This window comes from Ochotona curzoniae, unplaced genomic scaffold, assembly GCF_017591425.1.
Source record: "Ochotona curzoniae isolate NIBS_2020 unplaced genomic scaffold, NIBS_Ocur_1.0 contig_3622, whole genome shotgun sequence".
Classification (NCBI taxonomy): Eukaryota; Metazoa; Chordata; class Mammalia; order Lagomorpha; family Ochotonidae; genus Ochotona; species Ochotona curzoniae.
The window spans coordinates 427,032-446,215 of record NW_024465926.1 but is presented as its reverse complement, the minus strand read 5'-3'; the positions used below and the strand labels follow the sequence as shown (position 1 = coordinate 446,215).

Sequence of the window (19,184 nt, the reverse complement as noted above, 5' to 3'; positions counted from 1 at the left end):
TGAGTGGACAGCACGGATGGCACAGGCCCACAGCCAGCAACAGCTCTGCTAAGCACCTACGAGCCTGCGTCAGCCCCACGACAGTGAGGTCCAGCCCCAAGGACCTGGAGGAGGCAGCCCCAGCCCACCCTATGCCTCAGCCACTGGCACCTCCAAGGGGACAGAGCTGGCAGGTGACATGGACAGAGCAGGCCTGTACCCGCACCTGCCAGGAGCATCTCAAGCCAGGACTGCCCCACGCACTCCCCAGGGAGAAAGCCCAGAGCCGAGGTGTGGAGGCAGCTTCGGGGTTGGCACTTGACCCGCAACAGGTTGGTGCCCAGTGACTGCCAGGGCCCTTGTCCACAATCAGCAAGGGCACTGGGGAACCCTGCCCACTTGGGCATTCCCCAACCCCTCCACCTGAGGAAGTGCAGCTCATCTAGGGCCTAGCCAGGCTGGGGGCTTCCCTGGGTTCCTGCTGGCCTGGAATGGGGAGCCTGGGTGAACTGCCTCGTGTACGTGGGGCCAGCATCGTCAGGAGACTCAGATCATGGCCCCTTGACCACTCCATCTCACAGCAGCCCACCACTGTCACCCCTGCTGAGGAGCTGGGCCAGGCCAGGGCCACAGCTGCTGGGCCATGGCCCCTCCACAGAGGGAGCAGAGGTGGGAACAGGCCCTCCCCCACTCACCTCTGCACAGCATTCCTGGAGCCATGCTGTTCTGTCTTGTCAACAAGACGGAGGGGAAGGGACTGGCTGGCTGAGCCCACCAGTGGCCCACAACAAATGGACCCATTGCTAGGCCCTCTCCTGATGGGACACAAGGTCCCAGACTGGAGGGTCCCACTCAGGACTCCCTCAGGGGGCATGCAACAGATAGGAGCCTCACCTTCTCCCCACCATCCATCCAGCGACTCCTCAGACCCTGTCCACACCACCATCTGGACCCTTCCCACCCCCAGACCCACAGGTTCCAGGCTTGCTCCGAGGGTCCTTGGGGAAGAACAAGCCATATCCAGGGTGAGCCTGGTGGTGGCCCAGGAACCTCTCAGGAGTGCAGCCCAGGCCAGTGCACCCCAGGCTAGTGTCTCACCCTTCCTAAGCTCCCAAACCATACTCCCTGTGTGTTGCATCTGGCCCTGGGGGGTCCAGGGGAGCCCTGCCCCGCTGGCCGCTGCACTCTGGGCTTGAGCTGGACGGAGCCACAGAGGCCAAGTGACTGTTTATGGTCTGCTCTGCGGTCAGGAGGCTGCAGGCGATCCACAGGTGAGGTGCGCTCCCCCACCCCTCTGCCCACATACCCCAGAGGAGGGAGCTGGGATCAGCCCATGCCCACGCATTCATGGGCGTGACAGGGAGAGGGTTGGGGGTCTCCAGGCAGGTCCCAAACGTGGGTGGCAGGAATATGGAAGGGATACAGCCTCTGCCCACAGCACCAGCCGGGCAGCACATGCTGCGGAGCCCACCAAGAAGCCCTGGGCCAGCTCCCAGCCGCCCAGGAGCCCGCCAGGAGCACCTGCAGGCTCCGGACAAGAGGGAGGATAAGGGTCTAATGGATCGCCCAGCCAGGCAGGTGCCAGGTGGGCCTGTGCAGGACCTAAGGCTCTGCCGAGGTAGCTTTAACCCTAACTCTCCTGCTCCCCTGTGCAGAGGCACCCCGAGGGAGGATGGTACTTTGAGACAGGTCCTTGCTCCTCAGGTGCTGTCTGGGCCGCAGCGTGGGAAGTGAGGGGAATCCCTCCCACTCCTCTCACAGGTTGGTCAAGGTCATCTCCCACCCTGTCTCCTGACCCCCTGCTACCCTAGTGGGTGCAGAGCACGTGACTAGGGGCCCAGACCCCTTAGCCGGACCCCTCCAACCCCTACCCACACCCTTCCTCTAGCCGGAACTGACCGCAGGCCAGTGGGAGAGGTCCCTCCATCCATAGAGAGCTGCTGCCTCCGAGTACCAGCCCACACACGCTGACCAGCTGTCACTCAGCTCCAGGCCGCGCCCGGTCCACCTCAAGGTTCCCGCCCCGGGTCCAACAACTTGCGGCCAGCCCGCACTTGCGCTGTCACTCAGCGCTTAGCCCCGCCCCCGGGTGCACTTGCGCTGTCACTCAGCGCTCGGCCCGCCCCACACACTTGGCGCTGTCACTCAGCCCGACCGCGCGAGTCTGGGTCCAGCTCGAGGTGGACTCTTCGCTGCTGCTCCGCAACCGACCCCATGGGCACTGCGCTCCTGCTGGCTCTCGGGTTGCTGGCCCAGGTAAGGCATGGGTGCTCGGGGACCCCTGCCCGCCACAGCCCTTGGGACAGCGTCTAAAGTGCGTGCTGCGGGCCGCCCCCAGAACCCTCGACCTGGCCTTTGGGGGCTGTGGGCTGGGCACCGCGTGGGCACCGCGTGTGGGGCTGCCCTGTTCAGGGCAGGCCTCAGACCAGTCTCACTGTCTGCAGGTGAACACGAGGGAGGACTGGGGGCCAGGCCAAGACCCCCTGCAGAGCCTTCCTGGGGGAGTTTGGGCCTATCTCAGTGGGGTCTCTTGCAGTTCCTGGCCTGGGTTGGAGTCCCCACTTCAGGCCCCTGGCCAACAGGGGCAGCTGTGGGCTCCGCCCTCCAGGAACTGGCTTGCTTTCCTTGGGGATGTCGGGGCTGCTCCATTCCCACCCCCAGGACTGCTGGACACTGTGGGCTTGGATCTGGGAATGGAGACCGTGGTGTCACTCGCCAGCCCCTGCCTCTAGTGACCAGGCTGCACCCGGGGTCCCGGGCCAGCAGCAGCAGTTGGTGGTCCTGGGTAACTCCCACCCTGGAGCATTTGGGATCAGCATTGCTGAGGGTCATTATCCATTGTGGCCAGAGGGTGGTCAGGCCCCACTGGACACTGTGGTGGCAGCTAGCTCCCTCACACCCCTACTGAGGGGGTCTCCTGAGTCCCTTCCACTACCTGCTGGCCTCCTGGCTCACCAGCTCTGGTATCAGCCCCTGGCCACTGCCCAGGCCTTAGCCAGGCTGCCCCTTGAGCCAGTCAGGTCCTCACTCTAGCCTCTCCCCCTGGGCTCTTGAGCACACTGCTGCCCATGGAGACGGTGGCCAGCATGCCCTGTGCCCCCAGCCAGGCCAGGGTTCCTCTGTAACGATTTTTGCTCTTCCTCAGAGGCCCAGGTTTCCCACCCGACATGGTCACTACACACTCTGTCTTCTTACTCTGTCCCTGCCAAAACCCCAGGCAGGTGGCCACAGCCCATGGGGTGGCTCTGTGGCCTTGGAAGGAGTGGACAGCCCTCCAGTACTGGTCCCAGTGGAGTCCGAGTCCCCCACAGGCCCTGGGTCAGGTCCTTAGAACCAGCCCCATGAGCCCCTTCCCCTACCCCCGGTGCCCTGCCCAGAGCCGGACATGGTGGGCTGGAGCTGGCCAGGAGAGCCACGTGGCATATGAAGGAAGGGCCAGGCTTCGCTGTGAAACTTCAGGCAGCAGCCATGTCCGTTGTCATGTTGGGGGGATGGGAGGAAGCAGCTGCCTTTGCCTCCCCTTCTGGAGAGGGCACAGTCCCAGGGCAAACGCCTGGCCAGGCTGACAGCTGGGCCCATCCCTGGCCCTCCAGGAATGGGAGGCCCCAGATTCCAGCAGAAGGAGGTGGGGAGGGGCTTCTCGTCTCATCCCCAGCCGGCCCCTGAAGGGCAAGGTCAATAGGCAGCCCAGGTCTCCTTCCAGGCCTGGCTTGCCTGGGTCACTCACAGCACAGGGGGTGAGGGGTGCAGACATTCCTCCCTGTCTACCTGGCCAGCCGGCCCTTCATGGGCAGCTCTGCCACTGGGACCTTATACTCCACAGCGAGCCCATCATTAGTATTGCTGTGCACAGACGTCACTTGGGCCTCCCGGTATTGACGCCTTACTCTGTGCCCAAGACCAGGCAAGGGTGCTCCCACCTGTGGGTGGCCATGCCAGGAACTGTGAGCTGGCCAGGCCAGGCAGCTTTGCATGAGACCCAGGGAGCCTCAGCTCCCCTCAGCAACTCCCAGGCCCTCCCTGTGGCCCCCATGTCATCTGGGCAGCTGGGCAGAGAACAAAGAGCAGAGGGCAGACAGATGTACTCCTCACCCACCACCTACAGCCTCAGATGTGGACCGAGGCCCTGCCCAGGCTCTGTGGCTTCCCTGGCCTCAGAGACTTGGGCTGTGGCCAGGCCAACCACTCAGGTCTCCAGGGCTTCGCTCAACTGTGCCCCAGAAGAATGACCTGGGTGGCCCTGTCTGGTTGCGGCTGGCTGGACAGCCCCCTTGCTTTGTGGGTTCCCAGGGCCCGAGGTGCCCCCTGTGCTGGCTCAGCCTAGCCAAGGGCTCGGACACCACATGCCTTGGAGCAACAGCCCAGGCCCCTCAGTGGCAGGGACGGTGAGGACTCAAGGCTACCTGGCTCCAGGACAGCCGCTGAGCTGCAGAGGCCATGAGCTCGGTGCCCCTGTGGGTAGCAGGTGCATCCCTGGCAGGTAGGCACCGTGGCTTGGAAGAGGCCAGCTCCAGGGCCAGCTCTGCCATCTGTCCATGGATGGCTTCCCAGGAGGGGGATGGAGTGAAGGACCCTTCTGCCTCATCTGCCTGCCCCCGCCTGCTGCGCGGATTCTCAGCCCATGGAGGCCTCAGTCATGCCCCCACAGGTGGGCAGGGGAGCCCTCCAGGCTGGCCCTGGAGTGGACAATGGCCAGCAGAGGCCGTGGAACCATGCCTACTGGGGACATTGCCAAGCACAGTGCAAAATGCAGCCATCCTGTGGGCCACCTCCCACCTTGCCCTGTCCTGGGCCTCTTCCACTCACTGGGCATTGCTGCCTCCCTCATGCAGTACCGCCTCAGAGGACGCCAGGGTGCAGGGGCCCCAGCTCGCAGTTGATCCCTGCTCCAGGGGCTGGGATGTAGTCTCCAGAGGTGAGGTGCCGGACACAGCACTAGGTGGACATCCATGAGCTCCCCCAGCTCTCACCTACCTGCCCCAAAGAAGAGGGACACCCTCCTGACCCCAGTGTCTGTGGGGTGCCCTGCCCTTCTCCCTGAGGGCAACCTACCAGTTGGGGCACAGGTGACAAATGGCCCAAGAGAGGGCGAAAGACTCAGACCCCAGCCACACCTCCCCCACAGGTGGCCCATGCTGCCCATCCCAGCCAGTACAGTGACCACTAGCCTCGGAGAAGCCCCTCTGAGCCACAGTCATGCATGTGGAAGCAGGCAGCCAGACCCCCAGGCTCAGCCACCCTCCCTGAAGTCAGGCCTGGTGAGGGCCGTTGAGTGCCTGGACATGTGGAAGGGAGCCTGGGCTGTGGAGGCAGCACTGGACCGGCCAAGGAGCCCAGGGAGTTGCAGCCTGGTGCTGTCCAGGGGCAGTGAGCGGACTGCCCCTGCTGCCCCAGCCTTGGCCTCACAGTTTAGCTGGTCATACTGAAAGAATCCTGTGCCAGGTGGGGTGGGCAGGGAGTTTTGGCACCAGGGCTCCTGGGAGCAGTGCTGGTTGCCTAGGGCTTGGGTGGTCCCGAGCACAGGTGCATACTGAAAGCCAGCTGGTCCCAGCTTAGCCTCCCTGTAAACAGAGTGGGCAGCAGGTGGGCAGTCATCCAGGCAAGAGGCTAGAGCCAGTCTAGGGGAGGGTACATAGGCAACATGTGTCATCTTTTTTTTTTTTTAAGACTTATTGATTTATTGGAAAGTCAGATATACAGAGAGGAGAGACAGAGAGGAAGATCTTCAGTCCGATGATTCACTCCCCAAGTGCGCGCAACGGCCGATGCTATGCCGGTCCGAAGCCAGGATCCAGGAACTTCTTCCAGGTCTCCCACGCGGGTGCAGGGTCCCAGACCCTGGGCCGTCCTCTGCTGTTTCCCAGGCCACAGGCAAGGAGCTTTCCGGGAAGGGGAGCAGCTGGGGCTTGGACAGCCACCTCCAATATGAGTGTCCAGCCTCGCTGGCCAGACCAAGACCTCTGGAAGCTGGGGTGTATTTCTGTGAGTGGGGTCATCTGGGCCTTGGGTGGTGCCCTGCCCTGAAGGGCCACCGTGGGTCCCCCAGGTTTCGGCCCCGCTCCAGGCTGTTTTCCTGCTGCTCCACCTTGGGCCAAGAGCATCCTCCAGCACCCCCCTCCCCACTGAGGGGTCTACCTATCCAGCGGGGCCACTCTGCCCATCCACATTTGGGGCAGGGGTTGTGGTTCCAATGACCAGTGCTTGTTGGGATGGGCGCCCCAGCCCCACACTCCTGGGGGACAGAAGCTGCTCTGTATCCCTTCAGTTTGTGGCTGCCAAGGGGAGACCCACGGACTTGCCCAGCATGGGATGGGCCAGTGGCTGAATTCAGGAATAGGTGCCCCTGTACAGTACCAGCCTGCTTACCTGAGTGTTGGGTCCAGGAACTGCAGATGGAGACATGGCCTGTAATGAGCCTCTGAATGGGGGTCCTGTGCTGTGACTGGGGTCCTGTGCTGTGTAATGGGGGCCCTGTGTGAATGGCTGTCTCTCTTGCAGGGCCTTGGCCCATCCTGGTGTGCTCTTGAGTCGTGGCACCTCAGCACCCTGTACCCCTGGCACCAGCCCCGTTCTGTGAGCCGTGTACGGCGAGCCTGGGTCATTCCTCCAATCAGCGTGTCTGAGAACCACAAGCGGCTCCCATACCCACTGGTGCAGGTGAGGAATCTTGGGCAACAACAAGGGGCCGGGGAGGCAGCTGTGTGTTCCCCCGTTGCTCCTCAGGTCTCAGCTCTGGGGAGGCCCCCTGCCGTGGCCTCCCTTGCCACATCTTGGGGTTTCTCACCTGGGCTGGGGCTCAGTCAGGCAGCCCCCCTTGGGGACAGGCCCCCCACAGGCTGAGGACTCTGGCTGCCTAGGCCAGCAATGGCCCCCAGGGGCCTGGGCTGGGGACCCAGTGTCTCTTGTGGCTCCCCCTAGATCAAGTCAGACAAGCAGCCACTGGGCAGTGTCCTGTACAGCATCCAGGGCCCCGGCGTGGACGAAGAACCACAGGGCGTGTTCTCTATTGACAAGTTTACCGGCAAAGTCTTCCTCAATGCCATGCTGGACCGCGAGCAGACTGACCGCTTCCGGGTGGGCAGGGTCTGGGTTACTGAGTGGGGGTGGGAGCTTGGGGTCTAGTCTCAGGGTAGTGGAGGCAGCGAGGCTGGGGTGGGGGGAGGAGGGCGGGTCAGCAGCCACCCTACCCTGTCAGGCTAACACCTACAACCAAGCTTCCAGGAGACCCAGGCAAGAGAGGGCAGGGGTCACCCCGACTCCACCCAGCCTGACAGCACCAGCCATTCCCCCCCAGCTCAAAGCCTTCGCGCTGGACCTGGGCGGGTCCACCTTGGAGGACCCCACAGACCTGGAGATCGTGGTGGTGGACCAGAACGACAACCGGCCAGCCTTCTTGCAGGAGATGTTCGTGGGCCGGGTGTTGGAGGGCGCTGCCCCAGGTGAGGCCGCAGGCACTCGCCAGAGGAGAGGCTGGGTACCCCAAGTGAGTACCCAAGTGGGTACTCTCAGTGACGTACTGCGTCTTCAAATGGGTCAGGTCTCCTGCAGTCAGCCAGGAGGCCAACCTGTGACTTCCCTCCGCACCTCCTGGGCTCCCAAGGCCTTGAGGAGTCTAATGCCACACTCTCCTAGTCGTGTCTGGCTCTGGGGGATTTTCTTGTCCACTGGGCACAGGTGGGCACTAGACCCTCACGGGCACTTCCGAGATGGCTGGCAGGTGTCATGCAGGAAGCGCTAGTGGCCCGCATGTAAATGTGATGTGTGTATGCCATCTCTGCGCTCCTCTCCCCGCCTTCCCAGGCACCTACGTGACCAGGGCCGAGGCCACCGACGCTGACGACCCTGAGACCGACAATGCGGCGCTGCGCTTCTCCATTGTACAACAGGGCAGCCCTGAGGTGTTCAGCATTGATGAGCTTACCGGGGAAATACGCACCGTGCAAGTGGGGCTGGACCGCGAGGTGAGCGGGCGGGGTGGGGCGCAAGGGGGCTGGACCGCGAGGTGAGCGGGCAGCGTGGGGCGCAAGGGGGCAGGACCGCGAGGTGAGCGGGTGGGGTGGGGCGCAAGGGGGCTGGACCGCGAGGTGAGCGGGCAGCGTGGGGCGCAAGGGGGCTGGACCTCGAGGTGAGCGGGCAGCGTGGGGCGCAAGGGGGCAGGACCGCGAGGTGAGCGGGCGGGGTGGGGCCCAAGGGGGCAGGACCGCGAGGTGAGGCTTGCCAGGGCCCATTTGTGTGTAGGACCAAACTTGTCGCAGCCCATGCCTGGCCTCCCATTCCATTCCCTGGGTAGGGCTGGCAAAGGCAGCCAGTGCCAGCTGTCTGCTACAGGGGGTGCTCCTGAGCCCCACCTCGCCTGGCGCCTGGCAGCTGCCCTGACTGTGCCCGCCCTGACCCCCAGGTGGTGGCCGTGTACAACCTGACCCTGCAGGTGGCAGACATGTCTGGGGACGGCCTCACCGCCACTGCCTCGGCCATCATCTCGCTGGATGATGTAAACGACAACGCACCCGAGTTCACCAAGGAGGAGGTGCCCACCCCGTCCTTCCTGGGGCTGCTGGCAAAGGGCGGGTTTGGGTGGGAGAGGGAGCAGTGTGTGGGGTGTAACTGGAGTTGGGGTCCTGTGGTTGGGAGCCTCTGCTCTGCCCAGCCAGCCTATGGAAGCAGGGCGGAGGGTGGAGGGCGGAAGGGGGCTCCTGGCCCAGGGGTGACCGCAGCTTGGCTCCCTCAGTTCTTCATGGAGGCCACAGAAGCGGTCAAGGGTGTGGATGTGGGGCGGCTGCAGGTGGAAGACAGGGACCTGCCGGGGTCCCCCAACTGGGCGGCCAGGTTCACCATCCTGGAAGGTGACCCTGATGGGCAGTTTGCCATCCGCACGGACCCCAGGACCAATGAGGGCGTGCTGTCCCTGGTGAAGGTGAGTCTGGTGTGTTTGTCTTATCCTTGGGACCCCACACCCCTTCCCTGCAGGGCTGTACCCCCTGGCCACCTGGGTCCTTGTGTGTGTCCTCAGTGGGGAGAGGACACCCCACTTCTCTCCCTAGGTGGGTCCCAACAGTCAGGGCTGGGTGAGGCCGAAGCCAGGAGCCTGGAGTTCCATCTGGCTCTCCCACGTGGGTGCAGGGGCCCATGCACTTGGGCTGTCACCTGCGGCTTCCCAGGCCACTAGCAGGGAGCTGGTGGGACTCGAACCTGCGCCCTATGGGATGCCAGCACTTCATGTGGTCCCCTAACTCACAGTGCCACACACAGCTCCCACCTGACTACCTTTTGTCACACACACATTTTAGTTCCTCAGGGTTGAAGGGGACAGAGGGAGGAAGCAGGGGTTCATGGGACCCCCCTCAGCCACGACCCTGGCTTCCTCCCCCAGCCTCTGGACTACGAGAGTCGTGAGCGCCACGAGCTCCAGGTGCTGGTGCAGAACCAGGCCCCGCTGCAGGCAGCCGCGCCGCGTGCCGTACGGGGACAGGCCAGGGTCAGCGTGTGGGTGCAAGACACCAACGAGGCCCCTGTGTTCCCAGAGAACCCCCTGCGGGTCAGCCTGGCCGAGGGTGCCCCCCCAGGCACCCTGGTGGCCACCTTCGCTGCCCGAGACCCCGACACACAGCAGCTGCAGATACTGAGGTCAGCTGCTCCACCCGCACCCCCTGGGCTCCGCGGACCCCAGGAGCAGAGTCTGGGGGTGGGGGAGGTCCTAGGTACCACGTGAGCTGGAATGTGCCCCTCGTGGTGCCCCAGGCTGCAGTCCAGCAGTTGGCCTCTGAGCGGCTCCTCCCCTGGGGGGGCTGTGAGGCTGTCCACCCTTCCCCTTCCACCCTTCACCCATGGCCTTGACCCCGTGTCCGCGTCTGCCTCCACACGCCAGCAGTCAGCAGGGGGCCTGGCACCCTGGCACACTCCTCTGCCCATGCCTGTGCGTGTGGGAGTGTTGCTCACGGGTGCGTCACCCCTTGCCCAGCTACTCCAAGGACTACGACCCGGAGGACTGGCTGCAGGTGGACCGCGCCACGGGCCAGGTGCAGACCCAGCGCGTGCTTAGCCCGGCCTCCCCGTTCCTCAAAGACGGCTGGTACCGCGCCATCATCCTGGCCCTGGACGACGGTGAGGCGCAGCACCCCCCCGGCCGGGCGCCTCCCCAGGGGCAGCGGGACCCGAACCCACCGGCCTCCCTCTCTGCAGCGTCCCCGCCGCGCACGGCCACCGGCACGCTGTCCGTGGAGATCCTGGAGGTGAATGACCACGCTCCCGCGCTGGCGCCGCTGCCCTCGGGCAGCCTGTGCAGCGAGCCGCACCTGGGCCCCGGGCTCCTCCTGGGCGCCACGGACGAGGACCTGCCCCCGCACGGGGCTCCCTTCCACTTCCTGCTGAGCCCCGGCGCGCCCGAGCTGGGCGCCAACTGGAGCCTCATCCCGGTCAACGGTGAGCACCCAGGCGGGCGGGCGGGCGGCGGGCCCTGCTGACCACCCGCTGACCACCATCTGACCACCCTGCTGACCACCCGCTGACCACCCGCTGACCACCCCGCTGACTACCATCTGACCACCATCTGATCACCCCGCTGACCACCCATCTGATCACCCCGCTGACCACCCATCTGACCACCCCGCTGACCACCCGCTGACCACCATCTGACCACCCTGCTGACCACCCATCTGACCACCCCGCTGACCACCATCTGACCACCCCACTGATCACCCTGCTGACCACCCATCTGACCACCCCACTGATCACCCATCTGACCACCCGCTGACCACCCCGCTGACCACCCCGCTGACCTTCTCTCCCCGCAGTGAGCCACGCGCGGCTGCGGCCGCGGCAGCCGGTGCCCGAGGGCCTGCACCGTCTGCGCCTGCTGCTCCGGGACTCGGGGCAGCCGCCGCAGCAGCGCGAGCAGCAGCTCAACGTGTCCGTGTGTCGCTGCGGCCCCGACGGCGCCTGCCTGCCCGGGGCGGCCGCGCTGCGCACCGGGGCCGCGGGCGTCGGCCTGGGCGCCCTGCTCGCCGTGCTGGCCAGCGTGGCCGTGCTGCTGCGTGAGTGTCCCTCGGCCCCGCCCCCGCCGTGTCTCGGCCCCGCCCCGGGTAGGCCCCGCCCCTCGTGGCGTCCAGGCCCCGCCCCCGCAGCACAGGCCCCGCCCCTCGTGGCGTCCAGGCCCCGCCCCCGCAGCAAGGCCCCCGCCCCCGCAGCCAGGCCCCGCCCCTCGTGATGTCCCGGCCCCGCCCCCGCAGCAAGGCCCCCGCCCCCCTCGTGGCATCCCGGCCCAGGCCCCGCCCCTCGTGGCGTCCCGGCCCCGCCCCCGCGGCCCAGGCCCCGCCCCGTCACGTGCCTCCCCGCAGTGCTGGTCCTGCTCGGGGCGCGGCGCGCGCGGTGGCGGCCGTCGGCGCGGGACAAGGCCCTGCCGCCCCGGCCGCTGGACGACCTCCGCGACAACGTGCTCAACTATGACGAGCAGGGCGGCGGGGAGGAGGACCAGGTGAGGACGGGGCTTCCGGAGGCCTGGGCGGGGGCGCGCCGGTCGGCCTCGCGCTGAGCCGGGCTCTGCTCGCCCCGCGCCCCCAGGACGCCTACGACCTCACCCAGCTGCGGCCCTCGCGGAGCGTCCCCCTCGGGCTGGGCCGGCCGCTGCTCCGCCGCGACGCCGCCCACGGCCACGCGCCCCCGCGGCCACGCCGCCTGCAGCCCGCCGGCCCCGCGGACGTGGCCGGCTTCATCAGCGAGGTCGGTGTCCTGGTGCGCGCATGCACGGGGCGCCAAGCCCTCTCGGCGGGGGGAGCGGGCTGGCGGGGGGCACCGGTGGTCAGCCCCCGGGCCTGCGGCAGCACCCGTCCCTCCCCCCACGTGATCCCTGCACGGTCAGGAGGTCCACACCCCGAGGGGCGAAGGAGGGCTGCTCCCCTACCCTGTCCAGGAGGCCCCCGGGGTGGTCAGGAGGCCTGTCCCCTGCAGGTGCTGGAGCCCTGGTGCCTTCCCACGGCGAGCAGGACAGGTGGGCGGGGACCCCGGCCCTAACGTGCCCGGCGACCCTGAGCAGAGCTCCCTGCCTGTCCCTAGGGCCTGGCGGCTGCAGACAACGACCCCAGCGTGCCGCCCTACGACACGGCTCTCATCTATGACTACGAGGGGGACGGCTCCGCGGCGGGGACTCTGAGCTCCATCCTGTCCAGCGGGGCGGACGAGGACCAGGACTACGACTACCTCCAGGACTGGGGCCCGCGCTTTGCCCGGCTGGCGGACTTGTACGGGCGCCCCTGAGGCCTGCACCGAGCGGGGGGCCTTCCCCCTGGGGACTGCGCTGCCAGACACCCGCAGGGCGTTGGGCCCACCCACCCGGGACCCAAAGCTGCCCCAGCCCCCGCTTTTGCTTCTTCCTGTTAACCTCTCTTTGTATGAAAGAAACTTGCCCTTATGAGTGGACTACGGCTTGCACCCCGGGCTGGGCTGGGAGCACGCGGCGGGCTGTGGGGGCGGCTCTGGGAAGAGGGGCTGCAGCCCCCACGCCCAGCACAGCTCTCCTCCAGTTCCGTCCCCGGGCACCTGGCAAGGGAGGGTGGAGAGGGCAGCGGGGGCCCTGGGCGAGGGTGTGGGTACTCCTAAGAAGGACTCGCCCTGTCCAGGTCGGGGCGGGGTCCTCTCCCGGCAGCCCCACCCTCCGGCTCGGCTGCCTGCAGTCCCCCTCACGTAGTGGAGGGGGCTGGGCCACGGTGGGGAGGGTCTCCCTGAACAGACCCTCAGCCCCAGCACAGGATAGCTGTGCGACCTCCAGGACCCAAGACACTGGGCCCCAGTGAGGACAGCCGGGGCCAGCCTGTCACGCTGAGCGCTCAGCAGATGCTCAGCCCCGAAGCCCCCCACCCAGGCCCACGGCTCCAGGCTGGGACACGGGCAGATGGCCGGCCGGGATGCCCTGGGGTGCTCCATCCCGTGCAGCCCTCTTCCTGAGGGCCAGGGGTGAGGAGCCAGAGGAACTTCCTGTCCAGTGACCCCAGGGGTACTCCGCAGGCCGGCGACCAAACCTGGGGTGTAGTTGGGGCCGCTTGGATCCTCATGTCCAGCTCCTGCTGGCCTTGAAGCTGCTGGGAAGGAGGGCAGGATGTGACTGGTCTGCTTGGGGGGGAGGCTTCCGTTGTGGGGGACCCCAGCAATCCGGGGCAGCCCCTGTTGCTGTGGATGGAGAGGAACCCCAAATGGTAGCTGAAGGGGAAGTCAGACGGGCAGGGGTCTGTATTTGGGGGTCCTGGCACCGTCTGTGTGCCCAAGTGATGACTTGGGGTCGCCAAAGCAGCCACAAGCAGCCCCAAGTCTGCTGGGAGTGGGGTCTCCTTGGCCCAGCGAGGGTCGGTATAAGAAACCCCGACGCCCCCGCAGGGCCCTTCCGCAGGGCAGGGTCCCGCGCCGGAGGTCGAGAAAGGCGGGACGTGAGGGCAGGCCCGGGGTCGCGGGCGCACCTGCAGGGACGGGGCGGGCCGGGCACCTGCAGGGACGGGGCGGGCCGGGCGCCTCCAGGTGCTGCTCTGGAAGGTGAGCTCCAGCAGCCGTGTCCGGCGGCGTCCGCGTTCGCGGGGAGCGGTCTGGGTTGGGTCCGGGTGCGGGGTTCCTGTGCGGAGACCCCAGGGCGGCCCGGGGCGTGAAGACCCCGGGGAGCCCCGCGCCTTCTGCGCGTGCCGTGCTGCGGGGTTCCCTGCGGGCCCGGGGACTGGGCTGGGGTCCCCTCGTCAGGTGGTGGTGGTGGCGGCCCCGGAACGCGGACTGGGCCGGACCCTCGGCTTCCCCGCCCGGCTCGCCCCTCTGGGCCCGCGCGCGGCCCGAGCCCTCCGGCGCGTCCGAGACCGAGTCCGCGCTCCCGGGGCCGTGCGCCCACGCGCACCCGCGGCTTCCCCGCCCTCAGCTGAGGCGCGTTGAGGGCGGCCTGGGCCGGGCCCCTGGCAGGGCTCGCAGCTGAAGCCCCGGCCGAGGGGACGGCGCCCAGCGGCCTGGGCAGCCACAGTGCTGGGCAGCTGACAGCGCGAGCAAGCCGGCTTGGCAGGTTGTGTGTGGCCGGAAGTGCACCCGTTGCTTCTTGATTTCCGCCTTGATGGCGTTCAGCTGTTTGTGGTAATTCCTGATGAGTTTTTGCATGGTTGTGGGTCTGCGCCAGGCGGTCCTGCTGTCGGCCGCCCTCTTCCTGAAGGTGGCTGCGGGTCCAGACAGCTGTGACGCGAGGTGGGGGCGGCGGACATGTCGTGGGGTGACCCCAGTGACCGAGTGACGCGAGGTGGGGTGACCCCAGTGCCCGACGTGAGGTGAACCCAGTGACCGACGTGACGTGAGGTGGGGTGACCCCAGTGACCGACGTGACGTGAGATGAGGTGACCCCTGGTGACTGACGCGAGGTGGGGGGTGATCCCTGGTATAATGTGAGGTGACCCCAGTGACTGGCATGACGTGAGGTGGGGTGACCCCAGTGACCGACGTGACGTGAGATGAGGTGACCCCTGGTGACTGACATGACGTGAGGTGACCCTGGGTGACTGTGAGGTGGGGTGACCCCCGGCTACTGACACAATGGGGTGACGCGCAGCTCAGGCCTGCGCCCGCATGGCTGACCACGGGCAGAGCGTCCTCCATCTTAGTCGCCTCCTCTCCGGAAGTGTGTGCGCGTCCAGCAGCGAAAAGGGCTCGGGCCTCTGAGGCGCCGCCATGTTGGCGGGGAGCCCCGGCACGCGCGTGGCGGAGGCCACGGCGTGGTCATCTGCTGCTTTTTGCTTTTTTTGCTTAGTTATTGCCTCTTTTATTTATAAAGGTTAGTTTTTGTTGGAAAGGGAGCATATTTACACAGGAGAGCTGGGCTTTTCCGCATCCGCTGGTTCTCTCCCAAAATGGCCGCGCGGCCCGAGGGGCGCAGCGGGGCCTTCTTCCGGCCTCTCGTGAGGGCGTCCGCCCGGGCTGGCCCCTCTGCCGGGCAGCCGGCCTGCCAGCCTCGCCACAGCGCGCCTCGCCTCCGCTGCTTCGGTAAGTGGCCGCCATGCGGGTGCGCCCGGCCGGCTTTGTCCGGTGCTGGGGGGCGGGCAGCGGCCAAGGCGGGGCGGCCGTCGGGGGGCCAGCAGAGCCGGGACACTGAGCTGTCGGGTGGGTCGGGGGTCACAGCTGTCGGGTGGGTTGGGGGCGTCCCGCGCTCGGGGTCACAGCTGTTGGGTGGGTCGGGGGTGTCCCGCGCTCGGGGTCGGGGGTCACAGCTGTCGGGTGGGTCGGGGGTGTCCCGCGCTCGGGGTCGGGGGTCACAGCTGTCGGGTGGGTCGGGGGTGTCCCGCGCTCGGGGTCGGGGGTCACAGCTGTCGGGTGGGTCGGGGGTGTCCCGCGCTCGGGGTCACAGCTGTCGGGTGGGTCGGGGGTGTCCCGCGCTCGGGGTCACAGCTGTCGGGTGGGTTGGGGGCATCCCGCGCTCGGGGTCACAGCTGTCGGGTGGGTCGGGGGTGTCTCGGGGTCGGGGGTCACAGCTGTCGGGTGGGTCGGGGGTGTTGGCACCGCGTCACTGAGGGCCCCGTCTCAAGCAGGGCTGTGGCCTGCTCGGCCCGTGGGGTCGCGGGGTGTTGGTCTGGGTCCCACACACAAAGGGTCCCCGTGTGGGGGAGGCTGCCTTACTCTGGCTCAGCGGGGTCGGAGGCCCGGCCTGCTTCAGGCTCTGATCTGCACCCGAGTCCTGCTGGGGCGCGTCTCCTGGATAAGCTTCGTGTTTCTGTGGACTCAGTACTAACAACCCTGTCTCACTCTGTTTAAAAGATGATATGAGGGCCTGGAGCGGTAGCCTACTGGCAAAAGTCCTCACTTTGCAGGCACCGGGATCCCATGTGGGTGCTGGCTCCTGTCCCAGTAGCCCTGCTTCCCACCAAGCTCCCTGCTTGTGGCCTGCGAAAGCAGTGGAGGACGGCCCAAAGCCTTGGGACCCTGCACCGGTGTGGGAGACCTGGAACAGGCTCCTGGCTCCTGGTTTCAGATCGGTTCAGCTCTGACCATTGCGGTCACTTGGGGAGTAAACCAGCAGATGGCAGATCTTTCTGTCTCTCCTCTTTCTGTAAATGTAATTTAAAAAAAGAACTTAAAAAAGAAAAATAGGGCCCGGCGTGGTGGTGCAGGGGTTAAGGTCCTCGCCTTGCACGCCCCAGATCCCATATGGCTGCTGGTTCTAATCCCGGCAGCCCTGCTTCCCATCCAGCTCCCTGCTTGTGGCCCGGGAAAGCAGTGGAGGACGGCCCAAAGCCTTGGGACCCTGCACCGGTGTGGGAGACCTGGAAGAGGCTCCTGGCTCCTGGATTCAGATCGGCGCAGCACCGGCCATTGTAGTCACTTGGGGAGTGAATCATCGGACAGAAGATATTTCTCTGTCCTCCTTTCTGTATATCTGACTTTCAAATAAAAATAAAATTTTTTTTTTAAGGGGGGCGGAGATCTTCCATCTATTGATTCACTCCCCAAGTGGCCGCAACGGCCAGTGCTGTGCCGATCCGAAGCCAGGAGCTCTTCCCGGCCTCCCACACGGGAGCAGGGTCCCCAGGCTTTGGGCCGTCCTCGACTGCTTTCCTGGGCCACAGGCAGGGAGCTGGATGGGAAGCGGGGCCACCAGGATTAGAGCCTGTGCCCATATGGGATCCCTGTGTGTTCAAGGCGATGACCTTTGCCACTAGGCCACGTTGCCAGGCCCTAAATCAATGTATGTATGAGAGAGCTTGGAAGGGGAAATGAGGCAGAGAGTTCTGCTACATGTCTGCAGTAGGATGGACACAGCACGGCCAGGGAAACATACTCCACCGCCCTCCGGTCTCCTGTGAGCTCAGCAGGGACGCAGATGTTCTAACTGACCGCTGCTTCCTTTGGGCCAAGCCACCACCACACCCAGACACACGCCGTGGGACACAGGTCGTCCCTGGGCTCCACACCTGTGACCTTGATTGGTTTGAAGTCTTGGGGGGAGGCTTTGGGCGAAGCTGCTGCCGGGTGCTGGCCTCTGGGGTGGCTCCACTCCTGTCCAGCTCCTGCTGGTGGACTAGCAGGCAGTGGGGGATGACCCACGCGCCTCGGTCCCAGGTCCCTTCCGTCTGATGTTTGCTTTATCTGCGTCTACCTGCTGAGTGGTTCAGTATCACCGCTGGGCAGGGCTTGTCTGCCCTGGCTGGTCACCCCCGGCTTTCCTCCACACCCTGCGTGGGCTTGTCCCCTCAGCCTGGTGGGCGCTAAAACAAAAGCTGGGACACAGACATAGGGAGACCTCGCTGGGGTGACCCCAGACCCGACTCTCATGTTCAGCTGTCACCCACATCAGCCTGGTGATTGTAATTGCCTGGTGAGTTCCATCTCCAGCGGATCAGTGGGTGCTACAGCGCAGCCCAGCCTGCCACAGGCTGGCCCTTGCGCATGCCAGCAGCAACTGTAGCCTAGTTGGGACGACCCCCCAAATCCCCATCAGCTTCAGTTTCTGCATGTGCCAGTGTGTGCAGCAGTCTAGTCTGCTCAATGCTGTACCCCACTTGGGCAATGCCCCCCACGCCCCAGAGTGCACGTATGCCGACGGGTACTGCCTTGTCCTGGCCTGCCCCCGCCCTGTCCCTCATGCACCCCAGCTCAGCACCTACTTAGGGAGTAGCGCAGCCCAGGCTGACATGACTCGAACCCTGTCCTGGCACTTGCCAGTGGATGCAATGGCCTGGCCCAGCCCAGCCCTGCCTCAAACCCAGCTCATCTGCAGGCCATGCCAGCCTGGTATGCCCCCATCCCTTGGCATGCCTACTTCCCCTGTTGGCCCTTGCCCACTGGATGCTGCAGTCTGGCCTGGCCTGGCCCCATCCTCAGCTCTCATGCAGATCAGTTGGTGTGATAGCCTGGCCCGGCATGGCCTGAGCCCTGTCCTGGCTCCAGTCTGCTAAGGTTCCACCCAGGCTTGCCTGGTCCACCCCTAAGCCAGCCCACACATCTGCTGATGGGAGGTGCAGCCTTGTCTGGTCTGACCCACACCCAGCCCTGACTCTTCTGTTCACCACTGGGAGCTACAGCCCACTAGGGGAACCCCAAGTTCAGACTCAGATTTGACACATATCAGTGGCACCTTATCTTCACAATCTGCTCCCACCACCCCCGCCTCGGCTCTTGTACTGCGGCCCTGCCTGCGCTACACCCACTGGTGGTGCCTGTGGGTGCTGCAGTCTGGACCAGCCCAACCTGTTCCCAACCCCAGGTCCCGTGTCAGTCCCGTGGCACGCCTAGCGTGGCCCATTGCCATCCCAGCTCTTGAGCAAAGCAGCAGGTATTGCGGTCCCACAGGGGCGAGCTCACAGTCCTCCAGAGAATCTGTCCCCAGACCCAGTCCTCTCGTGAGCTGGTTAGTGTCAGGGCCCAGCCTAACGTGGCTCATGCCCTGCACTAACACTGGCAGAGTGTGACTGAGCCCTGCCAGGCAGGCCCGCTAGCTCCAGTGGATGGTGGTTGATGCTTCCCAGCCTCGTTCAGGTCTCCCACATTTGTGGGTGTATTGATTTGACTCAAAGTTCCCCTGGTTTTCCTCCTGCAAACCACCTATTTGCAGCCCCTCACTTCCCTGCAGGTGGAAGCTCCCCAGAAGTCACTCCTCACTGGTAACGCTCTCTCACTGGTCCCCTCTCCCACATGTCCCTGTACCCCTTTCCTGAGCAATCCACAGCCACCCTGCCGGTGAGTGCACACTCCCGAGCCCAGTCGTCAACGGTGTGACATGCTGGCCGAGGGCCCTGCTGGGCGCCTGGGACGATGCGCGGGTCCCCAGCCCGTCTGCTGGTGTGCTGGTGTCTGCCCCCACACATGCATTGGCATACTGGTATAGTTAACACAGACTTGGCAAAGCCAGGCCCAGAGCGTCCGCCAGCTGTTAGCTGCTCTTCTCCCAGCAATGTAACTCTTGCCTGGGTACAAGGCAGCCTAGGCCCTTTCCATGGCAGGGGAACCTCTCAAGATCTGCTAGACGCCACCGTGGGACTCACTACTATTTACTTATTTTTATTTGAAAGGCAAATTAGAAGGAGAGACAGAAAGAAAGTTCATTTGTCCAGTGGTTCACTCCCCAGATGGCCGCAACAGCCAGAGCTGCGCCGATCTGAAGCCAGGAGCCTCTTCTGGGTCTCCCACGTAGGCACAGCGTCCCAAGGCCGGGCCGTCCTCGACTGCTTCCCCAGGCCACAGGCAGGGAGCTGACGGGAAGTGGGGCACTG

General features: G+C 65.6%; 1 protein-coding gene across 1 annotated transcript; it reads left to right on the top strand.

The window, feature by feature from the left end:
- Nucleotides 1–1,011: 1,011 nt before the first annotated feature.
- Nucleotides 1,012–12,441, top strand: CDH15 (cadherin 15). Its single transcript, XM_040982221.1, has 14 exons — nt 1,012–2,235; nt 6,478–6,636; nt 6,898–7,053; nt 7,274–7,418; nt 7,780–7,940; nt 8,378–8,506; nt 8,708–8,893; nt 9,350–9,603; nt 9,938–10,080; nt 10,159–10,398; nt 10,770–11,009; nt 11,313–11,449; nt 11,536–11,694; nt 12,028–12,441. Exons 1-14 carry the CDS (start codon nt 2,194–2,196, stop codon nt 12,226–12,228), a joined length of 2,352 nt encoding a protein of 783 aa, XP_040838155.1. The 5' UTR covers nt 1,012–2,193; the 3' UTR covers nt 12,229–12,441.
- Nucleotides 12,442–19,184: the final 6,743 nt, after the last annotated feature.

What these genes read in the sequence shown, in the direction of transcription:
- CDH15 (XM_040982221.1), top strand. Translation starts at nt 2,194, where the DNA reads ATGGGCACTGCGCTCCTGCTGGCTCTCGGGTTGCTGGCCCAG. An exon ending in GTTGGAGGGCGCTGCCCCAG is followed by an intron (nt 7,419 to 7,779) that starts GTGAGGCCGCAG and finishes CCGCCTTCCCAG; the next exon opens with GCACCTACGTGACCAGGGCC. An exon ending in AAGTGGGGCTGGACCGCGAG is followed by an intron (nt 7,941 to 8,377) that starts GTGAGCGGGCGG and finishes CCTGACCCCCAG; the next exon opens with GTGGTGGCCGTGTACAACCT.